We start from the raw sequence: 18218 nt of genomic DNA on the forward strand, positions 1-18218 counted from the left end.
TCTAGTCAGACGATAGACTATGCTATAGTCTAAGATAAATCACTATCTAAGAAAAAAGCCGAAGAAAATTTGCAAACAGGTTTTTGTGCTGAAAAGAGTTTACAGTCGGTAGAGTTGCCAGTCTTCGCAACTCTCCCACCGATTTTTTTCCCGTGTACCGCCATAAGGCCATATTTTCCCGCCTTTACTATCACTGTAACGGACGATAACATCGTCTAATGCTAATGGAGTTCTTGAAGTTAATTCATTTAAATACATAATCGAGAAATCTGGCACTGACTCCTGTTATACTGTTTAATCTTAGGGCGATGATGGTTTATAACACATATCTCCTGTTTTTCTTTATACCTCCATGATTTAACTTTCCTTTTCAATTTAATAGCGCCATTCCAGGGCCTATATTTTCAGGAAAAGCCTCAACCTTTCACAGTTTGGTGAATATTATTCTTAAATATAAGCAGGTTACTTCAACTAAATGGGTTTAACTCGGGTTTAACAGTACTTAATTCCTATTCAAAAACTTTTTAGACTCATTCAGAAATCCTACTTTGACAATAATTTGCGCTTTACCGCAAAATTTCTAAGTCCAAGTGTCGTGATTAACTTTAGGGGTCAATTTTCGCTTAGTAGCCTATCTTTGAGACGCTGTATCTTCAAAACTACTTGAGATATCAAGGTGATATTTTCAGGGTCTTATTTCTTGTGTGATGGATCATTTGGTCAAAATTTCATCAAAATCAAAGAGGGTGAGGTATCACACTTTCTTTATTCTGAAGATTTAAAAAAAATGGCTCTTAAATGTTTCAGCTAAATTTCATTAGTGACGTTAACTAAAAGAAAGATTTTTAGCATAATTCTTAATATTTTCATTGTCCTGAGCAAAATCTCCAAATCCAATAAACATTCTTACGTTGGAATTCTATTGTTGGTCAGCCTAAGCTGAGCATTCAAATCCGTAAAATTCATTTCTTCTTCCATCATCATAAGACGGCAAAAAAAAAATCCGATTTCCCGATCTCACTTTGATTTTTAAACTTTCTTCCGATCGGGTTAACTTTTTGGGTACTTTTAGCGTGCGTTGTTTTTACAGATCATAATGTGGTGTTTCAAGATGGCGGCTCAAGCGATAAGTCAGATGTGATAAGTCAGTGTTGTACCAAAGTATTTCCAGTGTAAATTGTTGCAAGCTTCAATTTCTGTCATTTATTTTGTTAACTCGGCAAATCAAACACATGATTTTCATCAAGGGGATTCTTTTTCTACACCTTTTGAAGGTTTAAAGCCGTTTGCTCAAGTTTTTGTTTATGTTGAATTTTCTTTTTCTGATACTTTTTATTTTGCTGCTTTTTATTAGTTTTTGCAATAAAAACATATTTTTCTTATTTGCCTCTAGGTGGGATTGATGGTGTTATAATGTTTTTGGAATTTGATAAAGTTTACAAAAGTACAGCTACTGTCTAAATTTGATAGAGACTGGATGCAATCGTGCTTTTTTGGACTTGGTTTGCTTGGACGTGTTTGATAAGCCAAATCGCAAAAAATTGTTTGGTTCCCGTCATTTCTACTTTAAAAAGTGGGGGTCGGTTTGTCGAAAATATTTTTCTTTCAAGAAGCAGCTATATACATCTTGTTGAAAGGGAATCCGTACCCGTGTGGACTGATCTGAATTAAGAAATTGAGAAACCGTGGATAAACTGGTTTTCGGTTTACTCTCCATTAGCATGCGGCTCGCTACTTCGATTTGAAAACTTGTAAACACAGAGCGTGCAGAGGTCGACAGTGGAAATCCAGCAAAGCAGCGGAAAAGCTTTCCGACTCTCCAACTCTACCTGCTGACCGTAAATCAGGGGCGGTCAGATGACGGGAACCAAATGATGACATCACATCTCCTATTATTGGACTTGCAAAATTATGAAAAATGGTCTTTGGAATTTGATCAATTATATTAATATTGATATATACAGTTCTTGTTGAAATTGATCAAACTATTTTTCACGCAGTTCCGGACGCAGATAGTGTTTTTCTAACCTTTTCTAACCTTGGCGCACGTTTTGACTGAATGATGAAATGGAATGAATGGCGATAACAGTTTATACATATCTCTTATCAGACTTGCAGAAAGCGGACTGCAGAAAGTTGTGAAAAATGGTTTCTAGAATTTAATGAATTATAGCGTCAAGTTACACAACATGCACACTCTCGTCACAACTTGCACAGTCATAAAAAAAAAAAAGATCCATCTGGTCTTCATTTAACATTGTTTTAAAGTTTAAAAAACACTACCAGTGCTTGGCACAGAAGAGAGGAATCCCAGTTGAAATTTTTAATTGCTACTCCGTTGCCCTGTTGAATTTATTTATTATGGTTGTGTGTTTATTCCGCCACGGCGGTAAAGCGATCGCCCAAATTCATAGACCATTCAAAAGGGAGTTTAAAGCAAAAAAGGGGGAAAATGAGCTTCCCTGCATAGTTATGAATTTTAAGTTTTGCTTTTGATTATCATTTGCGACCAGCAAAGTCTTCAAGATGGTTGTGTGCATGTTGTGTAACTTGACGGTACTAAACTACAAAATTTATTTACGAAGACTGGATGTAAATTATGTTTTTCTGACCTTGCCAAATTTTGGCTTTCTCTGAATAGCAGTCAGTTTTTACGTACCTCATTGGCCTTGCAGACAACTGACAAATGGTTTCTGTAATTTGACCAAGTCTACCAAAATACAGTTCCTGTTGAAATGTTATAAAAATGAACTACGTTTTGCAAAGATTTTGATGCAAATTGTGTTTTTCTGGAGTTTCGCTTTGTGACTTAAAGTTTGTAGCTTGTTAGTTGAAAGTGTTATTGGAGTTTTATCAAGTAAAACAAAAAGTACAGTTTCTATGTATATTTGATGGATATCTTTATTTTGGTTCTGACGTTTTGGCAATTTTCTTATTTATTTCTAGATAACACTTTGTATATCTGACATCTGGATATTGTCTCCATACTTTGATCTTCTCGTGGGGGGGGGGGGGGGGGGGGGGGGGTTGGAGGAGCTCTCAGGCTTGTTTTAAATAATTTTAAATCAAGTTATCAAATGTTTCACATTTTGTACATTATTCAACATTTTTAGTCTACTCTGTTTCAGTACATCTCTTACATCTGTTAACCCACTTATTAAAGCTATCTAGCTAAGCTCTATTGGCTGACCTTCCAGCCTCGGCTGGTTTATTTTAAAAGTCAAAAGCTTGTTACTGAATTATCTTGACATTGGAGAATAGTTAAACAATGACCATAGAAGGTATATACATGCAAAATATTTCAAACCATCTGATTTTTCTTAAATCTAACATCAATCGTAAATAAAAATCAAAATATAACTGAGTTGACCTGCGTAACAAGATTGAATTTTTATTGCAAGTAATTCCTACTTCCGTCTACCTTTAAAAACATTTGCTCAGCTTTGGATCAAACACATCGAAATTATGATGTGATGAATAAACAAGGAAATGTATTTTGCTAATTCATCTCGGTTTTGGCAACAAGGAAAGGTTAGACAGACTTCTTAAAATTTTAGATTCAGACTTTTCATCAGGGTCGCAACCAGCCAGAGTCCCTTAGTTCGTTTAAGTATGGTTTTTCCAATATCTGCTTACATTAGCATGTACACGTTTTTTTTAATAAGAAGATCCAAAAGTCTTTAAACCTTTGGATGTTCTTAACTTTTTGAGTTTTCAGCCTAAAAATGTTCTTAACATGTTCTTATTTTCACCAATTTTTGAGTATTTTTGTCCATTTCCTAACAAATTGGGTGTTCTAGGGTCTACAAAGCCTTGAAATGTTCTTAACTTGTTCTTAACATTTTGGCCATCGAAGCCTTATGTTCTTATATAGTTTGTTCTTATAAAAAAACGTGTAGACGATAATCGATAACCTGAATTATTTGCTGAGTTGAAAAAGTGCTGGCTACATGGACAATAAAAAACAACATGCTGGAGGGACCTACCTGAGGGTAGTCAGAAACATGCTGAATGAAGAAAAAAATGTTCGATTCGAACGAAAAAGAAAAGATAACAGCATAGCATAGAGATACGTAACCTTGAAAAATACGATTGAGCTTTTTTACACTGGTTTTCCGATGTTTTAGAGGTAAGGAGCCATGCTAAGTTTTGGGCACAAACAAAAACAATCCTTTCTTTTATTTAAAGATAACTCCAGCTCTTTAAAGATAAAACCTAATGAAGCAACTTCCACAAATCCAAACTTTGGCTCAAATTTGGCTCAAACTTTTTTTTATAGTAATCTGTAATTCTTACATTTTAAGGATTACAACTTCGCATCACTGTATAAAAAATCAGAAAAAACTAAAGTCCATAGAACCCCGTTTTTTTGGCGCTTTTCGGCCCAAATTTGCCCCCAAACTTTTTTTTTCGAAAATCCGGCTGCGTCACTTTTTGAGTACTGTTATTTTCATAACTATGCAAAAATTCAGGAAAAAATAATGGGCTGATCCCGAGAAAAGCTTGTAACGAACGAACGAACGAACGAACGAACGAACGAACGAACGAACGAACGAACGAACGAACGAACGAACGAACGAACGAACGAACGAACGAACGAACGAACGAACGAACGAACGAACGAACGAACGAACGAACGAACGAAACGAACGAACGAACGAACGAACGAACGAACGAACGAACGAACGAACGAACGAACGAACGAACGAACGAACGAACGAACGAACGAACGAACGAACGAACGAACGAACGAACGAACGAACGAACGAACGAACGAACGAACGAACAGGATTACATTGCACGTATCTGATCGAAGTTTTATTGAAAGAAATGTAGTTCCGTAGTACTTCCGTCTAATGCGTTTTGAGGATTTTACCTGTACATAAAAGTTTGTCCGCTTTTTTTCTGGACACACTATTCAGTACTTACCATATGAAAGACTTGCAATGGGCACAATAAGTTGGTTCTTTGAAATAATGCGGTATAAATTTGTGTTGCATCACAATAAAGAGTTTCGGTTCTTTCAGCGCACCTAAAATGAATTATTTAGATAATTTATCTTGTTTAGATATATTCATAACCACTAGACCCTAATTGGTTTTATGTAGTTGAAAACATAATCATAATGGTATTAGCGAGATTATGTATTTACACTCTTAATGAAGGCGGATTGACTGAACCCGCAACATCTAGGACGGTAAAGTTGCTTAATTACCGTCGTCTTCAGTCAATCAGAATTGAGACAAATCAGAAACTAGCCGTCTCTGTCGCTGAAAAACACGGATACATAAACTCTATTATCGGCATCAGTACCGAGACTATCAGATATTGGCCTTTAATTGAAAAACAACCTGCGGGATTTATATCCATACCTCTTCTTTTGAGCGTGTTAAGTATATCATTTTTATTGGAGGAAGTGGTATCTACCATTTTGCTTGATCGTCGTCTGCCGGACGTTTTGTAACAACAAGAAATCACCTGGTAACAAAAAATTATAAACAGTTTACTTTAGCACGTACATTAAAAGAAAAACATTTTCGCACATTCACGGCGTTTGACATGGCTAGTTCCCATCCTGATAAGTCACCTACCTTATTGGGCCTTTTTACACAGGTCCTTATTATTGGCGTTATTTTTGGGCTAGTGGCATAATAAGAGCCGGCGTTAAAAGGGCCGATAAGGTAGGTAAATTGTATTGATAATTTTAACTTTCATTTATGCATTAAGCTCAGAACTTCGGTTCTTTGAGCACTCTATAGACTCTGTTGAGGAGCAAGCTTTTCTTCTCCGTTCACTACAAGCGATTATGCAAAGCTCAACAGTTAGTGTTTTGGAGCACTCTGGTGACAACATGAGTATGATCGCTTACTCCAGCCGCACTGAGAAGGACGAAACACGCGTCTGCGGATAGATGTAACTTTAATTTATGACTATTGGTTAATGTGACACATTCTTTTTTAACTATTTCTAAATTTTCCTCTACATGCAAAATAAACGGAAAAAACTTGGGAAGGGAAAAATTTTCGAACTACTTTGAAAATTTTTCGCGTGTATTTAATTTTGCGATTTTGTATTTTTGAAAAATTTCGCGAAATTTGGTCTATAAAATCGCGAAATTAAGTACCCGCGAAATTTAATACACGCCAAATATAATACCAATAAGGTATCTTACGTTTTTGAAATGATATTTCTTCCGTTTACTTAACCCAGCTGACACACAACGTTTTTTGACGTTTATCTAACGTTCACAACATCCATATAACGTTAGATGAACGTTGTAACAACGTCGTGTGCCAGCTAGGAAGTGCGGTACGTCAAAAGAAATAACCTTAAAAAGTATAGTTTGAGAGATTTAGCCTGCAGCAACCTTCTCTGGTTCTTAGTTAAAGTCCAAACTATTTTCTAAAGTCAACGGTCGTGGTCGCCATGTCTGGCAGATGTTTGGATAACACCCTTACAGTCTTACACGGTTCTACGTCAAAATGTCATTTTATTGTTTATTACTTCTTGCTAAAAGCTTCGGAAAATAGCCAGGCTAAAATATTGTTAAGGTTTTGTTCATGACAATAGAAGGAACCCACATGTAAATTATCTCAAACCATCTGGTTATCCCTTAAACCCTTTCAGCACTGTTTTTTTGAAAAAGTTTAAATTTTTCTAATTTTTTTTTTGAAACTCAAAACTTTAAAGTGCCATAAAAGCTTGTAGCTTTTGATTTACAAATGGTTTTGGTACCATTGTATACTCTAGAAACATTCGGTTATTGCCCCTTTAAGCAAGTGGTCAGGAGCTATGGCCTCAAGTCTGAGACTCAGTATTTTGGCTCGTTTTGTACGCATATACAAGTCCCTCTAACGCTCTAACGGTTAATGGAACTAATTTTGGAGACGGACTTTTTTTTTGCAAGGCAGCTTTTCTTTTATTTTGGCGAATTTGCGAATTTTTTCCCAAATTAGTTTGGCAGAATAAGTTCCCTTAAGCTAATTAATCGGCCACATTAAATTAGAGAGATGAAAAATATACCTTTTTACTTCAAAAAAGACAATTACTAGTAGAAGAGTCCTCTTTCGATAGCTATCTATCTAAGGTAGGGGAGGGCCCCACTCTTTCTCCATGGATTTCTCTACTTACCCTTGACCCTTCTGTTCGCTGAGCATCAAGTAGAGAGGCATCAATTACCATTTTGAGAATCTTTGGTATGACCCGGCTGGGGGTTGAACCCACACCCCTGGGAACCGTAGCCGGATGCTCTACCACTGATCTACGGGCGCTTTTATTATTACTATTGCAATTACTATTTATGAATTAATCGTACCATTTTGAAATTAAAACCACTTCTCAAATGAAGCAGTGATATCCATAAGAAGGGCAACACACTAACGTCGTTTCAACGTCCAATCAACGTTCATATAGTTATGGACGTCTGTGACGTTAGATGGACGTGTTCTTAATGGTCTGTTAATGTCACTAACGCAAGGATCAATAATGCAAGCTGTCTGGAGACAAATTATGTTTTCTTCTCACAGAACTTTTACTATATAGCCGATTGACCTCATAAAATGTCTTTCCAGCAAAAGCTAAACCAATGATCTGCGCGAGAATGATATTTTATAATATAAAATGACGCGTTTTATAATATGCACCCCCGTAAAAGGGAATAATTAATGAAAAGCATAATATTTCAAGTTGAATCTTCTAGAAAAGTATTTTTATTTTGAGTGTCAGATGAAATATTTTTTCTAAGTTTTTTCATCTCCAAATTTCTTTTGATTGTAAATTTCTTTTTCAAGTCAAAAGTGTCAACTTTCAATTATTCGGGAGAGCTAGCGAGGGAGCTTTATAAAGCTGAAACAAAGATTGTTATATAAGTAGATTGGAGTCGTTTATAACATTCATGTAATACAGTTGTTATGAGATAATATTAGTTCATATGAACTATGATTTCCAAGGTTGATCGCTATCAAATGCAACTTGACAGAATCCGAACAAATTTTGTCTTCCCGAGACCATTTTCTCAAAAGTGCTGATTTTTGAATTACGGAAAAGATTCAAAAATAGTAATATTTATACACGCTTTTTATAAGAATGGTGTAAATCCATTTCATCATGGATATTTTTAACTTTTTTGGGAAAATCATCCTAAAATATTCTTACAACATTCTTAGGTTAGGATCCTAATTGACAATTTATAATTTAAAATGGTCTAAAAATGGCATTCTTAGCTTGAGTAGAAAAATTCTATGATGGTGATATTCTTAGCATATTCTTAATTTTTTTGGCCATTTTCATCATGGACATTCTTATAAAGTGTATTCTTATAAAAAAAAGCGTCATACGTCATAACATACTTTAGTACTAATGTACTAAAACATTTCTCATATTTTTTGTCAGGATGCCAACTTTTTGGTAGTTTGGTATCCCATACTAAAGGATTATCAAAGGATTATTAGTATCGACCCCCCCCCCCTCTCGAAGTAACGAAAATATTAAAACATCTGAGATTGACTCGTTTTAGTTAAAAAAAGATCAAGGGATGGAAATTACCTTCATTTTTGATGATTTTTTCTGTTTCTAAAAATGAGAGTGACCAAAACCAAAGCCAATCCAACCTTCTTTAATTCAATTTTTCGATATTTTTCATCGTTCATTATTCACCATCATTAAAAAACATGAAATTTATTAATAGCAAAAAATATCAAACATTTGATTCACAGGAGGGGAAAAAACAAATCATTTTTTGCCCCGTTTCCCGAAACAAGAAAAAATGTTTAATTTTTAATGGCATGGTTGTGTGAATCTAGGGGTATACTTTTGGGATAAATCTTCGCTGGATAAAACTTCGCAATTTAGACTTAATCTTCGAAATAAAGTCTCTCAAAGAAAATTTGAAAAGCCAAACGTAAATCGTTACACTTTCAATATTTAGCAAAGATGGAAGAATTTCAAGACGAAGTCTATCAAAAAACTAAAATATTACAATTAACCCGTCCAGCGACCTTGCTTATTTCCATTACCAAACAATGCCATCTGCGAAAATAAATTTCCAAAAAAAATTATCCGACCATCAAGGAATCAACGTGGCCCTCAATAATCCAAAACCCAGTCAAAATAACAAAGACTTTCTTTTTTCCATCCCTAAAAACGTCTATCCACGAGAATAAGAACCCATGTCAAAGTAACTTACTCAGCCACGAAGAAATTTCAAAATCAGTTCCTAATAATATGAAATACAGCATTTAGCCAGCCAATCAGATTGCTTATATTTTTTTCATGCTAATGATAACAAGTGTTAATGACAATAATGACAAAACATTGTCACATTTCATTCTTGAAAAAATTATTTGCAAAAACATAAGTCCCAGAAAAAAAATGTCTTTCTTTTCTAGTCATTCAAAGAGAAATTAAAACCGTAGTACAAGTTGACCCTTATTCATTTTTGTGAATATACATTTTCCAGGAAGGTGAAGGAGAAGTCTCGTGATGAATTATAATATAAGTAAAAAGAATATTCTCATTTGGTTTGCTAAAATTTAAGAGAGGGGAAGGGCTATACTTTGCTCATTCAAAAAAAAGGGGAAAATGAGAAATATAATATAAGATTATCATACTAGTTTGTAATGATAATGTAATATGTGGTAGTTTTAGTTGTTAGTTTAACCCTTAGGAGGCGAAAGACGTATATATACGTTTTGAAAAGGTCATTTTACCGATACACAGTCTTTTGGTCATAACTCCTGACCACTTGAGATTCAGAGAAAAAAAATCTGCTATTTTTTGTAGCTGAGAGAAAGAGCTTTCAAACGATACCAAAGTTGATACCTAAATCGTTTGTCCTGGTCGAGAAATTGCATTTGAAAGAATAAATTTCCAGAAAAAAATGATGAACTTTTTGGCCTTTTTCAAATAAGTTCGCGGCTTTGAAAGGTTAAGTTTAATTTATATGTAACCTTTAATTCTTTTTGAATTGGAGCTATAAAAAATTCAAGTGTTCCAACTTCGATATTACTGGTAGTTTTGGGAAGATAGAACTCAATGCTCAAATCAAGGAATAGGGAAATAAAACTGGTGGACCTATGGAAAAAAGTGTTTTTTGCATCAAATGGACGACCCTTAGGAGAGGAGCAAATTACAAGAAACGGACAGACAGTGGTATATCTCTAAGGTTCGAAAAGTGGACTTTTCAAAAGCTGAATCACAATTTTGAAGATATTTGCGAAAGTTTTGAATTTTTTTGCGAAAAACTAATATAGATAGGCCCAAAAATACACTTTTGCAATTACACGCTTTTTTTTTATAAGAATGGTGTTTTTTCATTTCATCATGGATATTCTTAACTTTTTGGCGAAAATCGTCCAAAAATATTCTTACGGTATTCTTAGGTTAAGATCGAAATTGGCAATCTACAGGTTAAAATGCATTAAAAATGGCATTCTTAGGTTTAGTTGCTAAACTCCATGATGGTGATATTCTTACCATATTCTTAAGTTTTTGGCCATTTTCATCATGGACATTCTTATAAAGTGTATTCTTATAAAAAAAAAGCGTGTATTTTCGAAGATTTTGCAATTAAAAATCCTTTCAAAATTTGATAGTCTGCAAAACTTCGAATTCGATGAATCCCTTAGTACAAACCTGGGTCAAGCATTTTTAATTTGCAGGACAACCGCCCCCTTTTACCCATAAACCAACACCCTCTTTCCAAAAAACCTACATACACCATCTTGCCACGAACCTACACTCTTAAGTCAAACATTTTCCTCAAAAACAAGGACAAAAGGGTCTCTTTAATTTTTACATCTACAGCTCAAAATTCCTCTATAACTCAAACCTCTTAGCTGATAACCTCCAGCATCTGAGTCATTACGTTACCTTCACTTAACCCTTTAAGTGCCGATCTTCTTTTTCACACCTCGACTTATTTGCCGGGGTATTTTTTCACACCTCGACTTATTTGCCGGGGTATTTTTTCACACCTCGACCTATTTACTGCATGTCGGCATATACAAAATCTAATGCAAAATCTCTGTAGAAAATGATAAATTTCTGGCAAATTGGTCGCGATTTCGCATGTCGTCATTTGCCGACATCGGCAAAGAAATCGAAAATGCTCATGTCGGCATATGCCGACATCGGCAGTTAAAGGGTTTAAAAAACAAACTTATCTGCAGAGGCACAAATCAGAATGGCTGTTGCTCGAACAAGTCACCTTACAGATCCAGGCTAAAGCATATTACTGTATTAAGGCCGGTCTCCACTTGCGCGCGCTGTACTCGCACCTTTTGGCTTCAATCCTTTTTGCTTGGAAAAAAGATTACGTAATAAAAATGTAGCACGTGGTCGAAAAATAAGTTGAACACATTTCAACTTTTTTTAACCGTTACGTTATATCGCACCAATGGAATTGCTTCATTTTTCTTTTGACCAATAGCGGGGAAGCTTTGCTCGAAAAAGTGCGATCGAAGCGCGCGCAAGTGGAGACCGGCCTTTACGAGTTTGTAACAATAATCCACGATATTTAACACTAACACAGTGGTCAAAGCAAAGTTTTTTTGTCTCGGACGGAAACCCAGCTGGCACGTCGTTTCAACGTTCATTTAACGTTATATGGACATTGTGAACATTAAATGAACGTTGAAACAACGTTGTGTGTCAGCTGGAAAATGGACTTTAAACAACCAATTAGACAAGATTCTTTCAAATTTTGCAGAACTTTGTTGAAATTGAAGAAGGGAAAGCCTCTTTTTGTACCTCGCAAATTCGTCTGAGACGGAAAAAACTTTGTACACTGCAGTTACATCGTGTATTGAAAAAAACTATGGTAAGTCGCAGTATGAACACATGAAACAAAACGCTGCATCTACACTATACTATACAAGTAAAAAGAAGATGGTTTGAAAAACAAGGTAGGAAAGTAAACGAGTCCAAAAGAGAAAGAGGAGTAGGAAGCTATTCAAAAGAAATGAAAGTGCAATAAAGTAGATAAGGTAGATGAATTGTGAAAAGTGATAAAAACTAATTGTTAAAAGAACAGAAGAATTACAAAGATGGAGGAGCGAAGGAGGGAAAACAGGAATTGAAAAAAAGGGGACAAAATATATACAAATAATGAAGAAAAAGTATTTAAAGGAAAATTAAATAATAATGACTAGAAGAATAGTATAAGTATAGACAAGATAACAGGTCTAAGAGAGATATGAAGCCACCTCCCAATTGGAGAATGGGTCCTACTACTTGCGGTGTAGGAATTCCTGTCGGAACGCTTAGCGGCACGCGAGACACAGATACCATAATGCATAGTGATGTCACTCGAACTACACGGGAGAGCATATAGCTCGTCGCAGGCGCAGAACGGGATGAGTGACACCACACGCGACAATGTCTGGCATATCACCCACACTCTTGTATAAGAGTAGTTGTATCCAATTCATACCAGTCAACCCAGGCGAAGAAGTGTTCACTTGCCAAGTGAGCCGTAGTACCATAGTGGGAATCGAACTCGGGCCTCCCAGGCGGGAGTCAAGAGCGATGACCGCCACAGCACTACGCCTTTTCGGGGTCTAAGAGTGAAGATAATTTAACCCTTTAAGTGCCAATGTCGTATATATCAGACATGGGCTATGTAGGAGGGCGAAGCCCTTCTGTAATGCCCAGTTTGAGTTAGAAATCGTTATTTTTGGTCTAACTCGTGGGAATTGAATTGGGTCAAGCAAAAAAAAATCAAAAGTGAGTCTTTCCAGCAAGATTTTAGGCCAAAAAGTCAAAAAAATACAAAATTTGATAAAAATCCACTTTTTTAAGATTTTGACCGTTTTTTGACCTTTTTGGTCAACGAGTAATCCAAGAACCTCCAAATTTGGCCCTGTTTTACTTGATTCTGTCCTCCAGCGAATTAATTTTAAGTTTTACCATTGGACATCTTTCTATCATTCTCAGGCAGGTCCGCGCAGATAATTTAATGCTATAAATATCCCATTTTACAGGAACTTGGTTATCGTTCAGGAAAAATGGGGTAAGGGGACATGCCGATTGTCAGCTTTTCAGTCACTAAATTTTATTACAGGATCAAAAAATCACCAAAACTTGATTTTATCTGACAGGGTCAACCTTTTGTCAGTTTTTACGATCGTTTAAGGTACATTTCGTAACAGGACCCGATTTTCGTCTATCATTTTTACTAAAATTTGATATTTGTCAGGATCCAAGGACCCAAGTGATACACGTCCCGCCACATAAACATCCGGAGTTAGAGGATATTCTTTTTACCTAGCATGAAGTTTGGAAAATTTAGGAAAGTTTATTGAGAAGGAAAATTGTTTTTGAAAGTACTTTCTGGTTTCGAAGTGATTTTATTGGAAAATGGTATAATATTATGAAAGAAAGCAAGCATCTCACAATGAAAAACAACTAACCAGAATTCGAAAACAATGAAAATAAAGTACCACAGTCTTTTCATAATTTCTAGACTGGAATAGACCTTTTCCTAAATTACGTCACGAACATCACTTGCCTCGTTTTGAAGTTATTGTATTGCCATGGTGATTAACTCCCAGATGATTTTATTGAAACTACTTCCTATTCAAAAAAGAATCATTTAATGTCTCAAGGGACATAATCACCATGGTAATTGTTTGAATACGAGGCAAGGACGAATGAAATTTATAACGTTTATAATCCGCGTAATACAGTAATATGGGTGTTATAGAATAAGACGATGTAACTGTTACGAGATAATACTTTAATGGGATAAACTTTCGCGGGGATTAAATTTCGCGGACTTCGCGGATTTGGGTGTCATCCACGAAAATCCGCGAAATTAAATCCCAATGGAAAATTGGAAGGGCCTCATCCGCGAAATATTTCTACTCAAAACTCAAAATATGTCAAGTAAATACTTTTTGAATGGTTACTTGAGCATAAGAAAAAACGCAAATAATGAGTTTTAAACGACCAATATGCATCATTTGACAGTATAAAGATACAAAATCGTGAAAATATTGCCACCCAATAGTGACACCCGCGAAATTAATTCCCCGCAAAATTTTTGAATTTCGCGGATAGGCCCAACCGCGAAATTTTATCCCCGCGAAGTTTTATCCCATTAAAGTATCAGTTTGTATAAACTATTTTTTTGTCCCCCTATTTTTTGCTTATTTTCTACTATGGACGAATAAGTCGTCTAGCATGCTAGACTCAAATTTCTGATTTGAATTTATATTGCTAGCCGAATGCTAGGTTGTTACAAAGTGTCTTATGTCTTAAAAGAGGCTCAAATTTTAGCCAAAAACCTGTGAAAAATCTGCAACCAAGATTTCAGAAATAAACAATTCCCAACGCACACAACAAAGAAAATCTCTCAGTTTTTTTCCTGAGTTATGAATTAAAATGTATTTTCCTTGAGTAAAATTCTCAAATCCAGATACAGATTGTTCCAAAACGAAATAAAGCTTTCCTACATATTGGTCAGAAATGACATTAGTACCCAAAATTGACCAATCGAATGCTTTCAATTTCAACCATGAAGATTTTCATGCAATGTCTAGACACGTATTGAAAAGTCACAATTTTTAAAGGGTTTTTAAACATCATATCAAGATTAAAAGGAATTGATTTAGACAATAAAGTTGTTATGATACGACTAAAATATTAGAATAGAGATAACATTATCATGTCTTACAGTCAACTTTCGGTTCTGCAGAAGTTGAAGAAAAAATTCTTCCAAGAAGAAAAATGGTATCAGAAGAAGAAGGAAAAGCTTATCAGAATTAGAAAGGTTTTTATAAGCCTGAAAATGCTTGATATATTTTTTTGAGCCTCAAAATATCCTTTTGTCATACTTATGTAATGTAGTTTAATTGCACATCATGCCTGCCTTTTTGTAGTTTATGTGATTTGATGTATTAAATTTTTATAAACTGAACCTCAACATATGACGTACGAGTCTGGAGTTGTAATCTTATAAAGTGTTATGACTATAACTAAAAACGTACCATAGAACGAGATTTGTCACTTCACTATAAAAGGACAATAAATTTCTTAGAATTCAAGAAGTAGCATAAAAGCATGTAAAAGATCCAAGATTAGTATAGTCTGTTTTTGATTGAGATTTGAGTTATGCCTCGCCTTTTTTATCTTCGTTTTTTGAGCTATTCAGATTCGTCACTTTCTTATTCTTGATCCAACTTTCACAAAAGAACTGACGAAAAGACAAATTTCTGGAACGAACCAAGTTCTTTTGGACTTGAAGCTTAAACTGTTTTTTGGGCGTTTTAAATCAAACAGATAAATTAACCTTAGGATACCATAAGAAGTATTTTAAGGTGAGAGCTTCTAAAAACGCAAAAATGTCTCTTTTTCACATAATTGCTGTCAAACATCACGATTTAAAAGTTTTTCACGGAATCGGCCAGAATTCGGGAAAATCGCGAAAGTTAATTGTTTGTGACGCAGCACCTATAGACTGTTCGGTTGTCGTTTTCTAAACATGATCTAAACATATCTACTAAGTAAGTCAGCAAACGGAAAAAATCACCACAAATTGAAATACAAAATTGAACATAAAAAGAAAAAGATTCTTTATACCTTCTGCTATGCAACACCACTTTCAATCTTCTTATTTTCCAATAATTATCAAAACTTCAATGCGTTTGCTTGTTATCCGTCTAAGCTAGGTAATAAGAAAAATAAATGAGAAAAAATTAAATTAATATAATTTTTCGAAAGGAAATTATATGATAATTTTGGTATATGAAAGATATCAGCTACTCAGGTTAACATATGAAAATTAAAAGCTAGGTTAAAGTGATCTCTGAGAGCTGATTCTGAGATTCCGCGCATCTCCGTAAGATAATCCGCCCAGGTTGGCGCACCTCTTTGTTCTTTTTCATCCCGGTTATTGATGAATATTAAATGAGCTTTTATCAACTGTAAATAACGTACATAAACATTATAACCCAGTCGCTTTCGCTTTCAAGAAAAGGCAACGCGGCTTTGAATGAACAACCAGGTAAGATCGTCACATTCTCATTCTATCCTTTAGAGTAGAGCGTGGTATGCGCAGAATGGATCTGCTATGAGTACAAAGTACAATTGAAACCCAGTGAATAATGTCAATAAGCAAAAAAGCTCTAGAAAAGACAGTTAAATCAGTAAGAAGTTTTCAGATCAAATGAGAGGTTAAAAGAGTGTCACAGGGTCCAATCATCGTAAAATATTATTTCCAGCCTGTTTTGTATTTTAACGTATTTTTCTAAGAAAAGTTACACTTAAATCAGCTGAAGTAGCATTACATGGATTTTAGTGAGACTAATCCTACATCTTAGTATGCTTAACTAAAAGATTAACAGACTAAGTTTCAAATATGCTTCAGTCAGCAAAAAATGTTATCACGTCACTATATAGCCCAATATGTTATAACTACACGCGTTTTTCATAAGAATGGTGTTTTTCATTTCATCATGGATATTCTTAATTTTTTGGGGAAAATCATGCTAAAATATTCTTAGGGCATTTTCTTAGGTTAGGGTCGAAATTCAACCAAAATTTAACAAGAAATGCACACCTGAAGCAAAAATGGCATTTTTGTCAAAGTTTCGAGCCTTACTGGGGGAAAACTGGCAATTTGCAGTTAAATCTCTATAAATGGCATTCTTAGGTTTTGCTGTCTAGTTCCATGATGGTGATATTCTTAGCATATTCTTAATTTTTTGACGAATTTCATCATGTATATTCTTATAAAAACAAGCGCGTAGGATTAGCAACCGTCATTTTGATAGAACTGTATGAAAGGGAATTGAGTTAGAGTTTGTATTTGGTTCATAGATATAAATACAAACAAACTCATTTGAAGTTATTCAAGTTATTCACCATTCCCATTTTTTATACAAATTCAAAATAAGTTTTAAACCCTTCACAAGCCTATAATACAGAGGTTAAGTTTACAAGAATAATTACTAGGCTGCTGGCATCCACTAACGGATTCGTGCTCCTCATATACTACCTGGGGTTTTGTAGAGGTCTGCGATTCAGACTTAATAATTACGGGTTAAGGTATATCAGGATAATAACGGCGACGGAAGAACATTGTAATAGCCTAGTCAAAATACGAAATTCGATTGGTTGAAACTATAACCTGTTACATTTTCGTCCGTCGTCGTGATTATACCAATTTTTCTAACCTCACTAATGTTACTTCATCGAGACAAACCAGTCTACTGACTTTATGACTTTGAAGTGAAATAAACGATTTATGATACCTTATAATCGAGGATGTGTGTATACTTCGTTATGTCATCAGCCCATAATGATCAAGTTTTATGCTACCTAAAAACAAAATAAGAATTAGAATCATAACACAGTGAGGTTTAAGACAAGAAGATTCAGACCAGCCACCTTTGTAAAACATCTATATAAAATTGACTGCTAAATTCAATGAGAAAACTGCAAAAAAAAACCTAGAAGAAAGACATGAATAAAAAGTGAGAATGAAAAACGAAAATAAAAAATGAGAAAACAAAAAAAAAATGGATTGGGAAAAGGGAAAAAAAACAAATATAAATAAAAATACAATATTGTTCTTCTTTATTCGTGTCTTTCTTTTAGGGGTATTTACATAAACAATCATGGGGGATTGACCAATATTTCCCTTTGATTATCAGAGAGTTTGACAGATGCAGATTTGCTACGAGAGAATGAAAGGAAACGTAGAATGAATAGTGAATTTTTCATCGAAGAGATTCACTCACTTCCTCCTCAAAAAGTTCAGAGTTTTTTTTCAGAGACGATTAACAAATAAAATACTGGTAGTTTTTATTAATCATATGGTTTATAAATATTCAGTTCGGAAGGGTACATATTTTTTCCCTGGTCAAAAGATTAAGATAAATTCATTTTGTTTTTTATGAAAAAAATTCAATATGGTTTAAATCAAATGGACTAAATTTGATAAAGGGGAAAAATAACGTACAAACCAGTACCTTGAAAGTTACCAGGGTGGAATAGTTTAGAAAAATCATTCACACAACCAGACCACAGCTTTGTATCAATTATTTTGAATTCTAAAATTAAAAATAATTTGAGACTTTATTATTCCATACGAATAAGTGAACATTGGAATGGAGGGATTCAGATTCAAAATAAATCAAGAATTAATTAAATTCCTAGAAAAGACACCATATACAATGACGTGCTAAAACACATATAGTAGTAGCCATATGGTATGG

At 34.7% G+C, this 18218-nt stretch overlaps 1 protein-coding gene across 3 annotated transcripts in view; it reads right to left on the reverse strand.

Moving 5' to 3' along the window:
* Nucleotides 1–15645, reverse strand: part of LOC136821759 (calcium-dependent protein kinase C-like) — a 43542-nt gene extending 27897 nt beyond the window's left edge. The window contains exons 1-3 of one of the 3 annotated variants that reach the window (XM_067077972.1): nt 15580–15645; nt 5373–5478; nt 4930–5032 (exon numbers count right to left, since the gene is read on the reverse strand). In XM_067077972.1, the coding sequence (XP_066934073.1) occupies nt 4930–5032; nt 5373–5430 (161 nt within the window). In that variant the 5' untranslated portion in view covers nt 5431–5478; nt 15580–15645. Of the gene's footprint in view, nt 1–4929; nt 5033–5372; nt 5479–7315; nt 7334–8544; nt 8566–15579 lie in introns of those variants that run through there. The other 2 variants (XM_067077971.1, XM_067077974.1) reach the window with 2 other exon arrangements.
* Between the last annotated feature and the right edge of the window lie 2573 nt (nt 15646–18218).

This window comes from Clytia hemisphaerica, unplaced genomic scaffold (genome assembly GCF_902728285.1).
Source record: "Clytia hemisphaerica strain Z4C2 unplaced genomic scaffold, Clytia hemisphaerica genome assembly, whole genome shotgun sequence".
In the NCBI taxonomy this organism is placed as follows: domain Eukaryota; kingdom Metazoa; phylum Cnidaria; class Hydrozoa; order Leptothecata; family Clytiidae; genus Clytia; species Clytia hemisphaerica.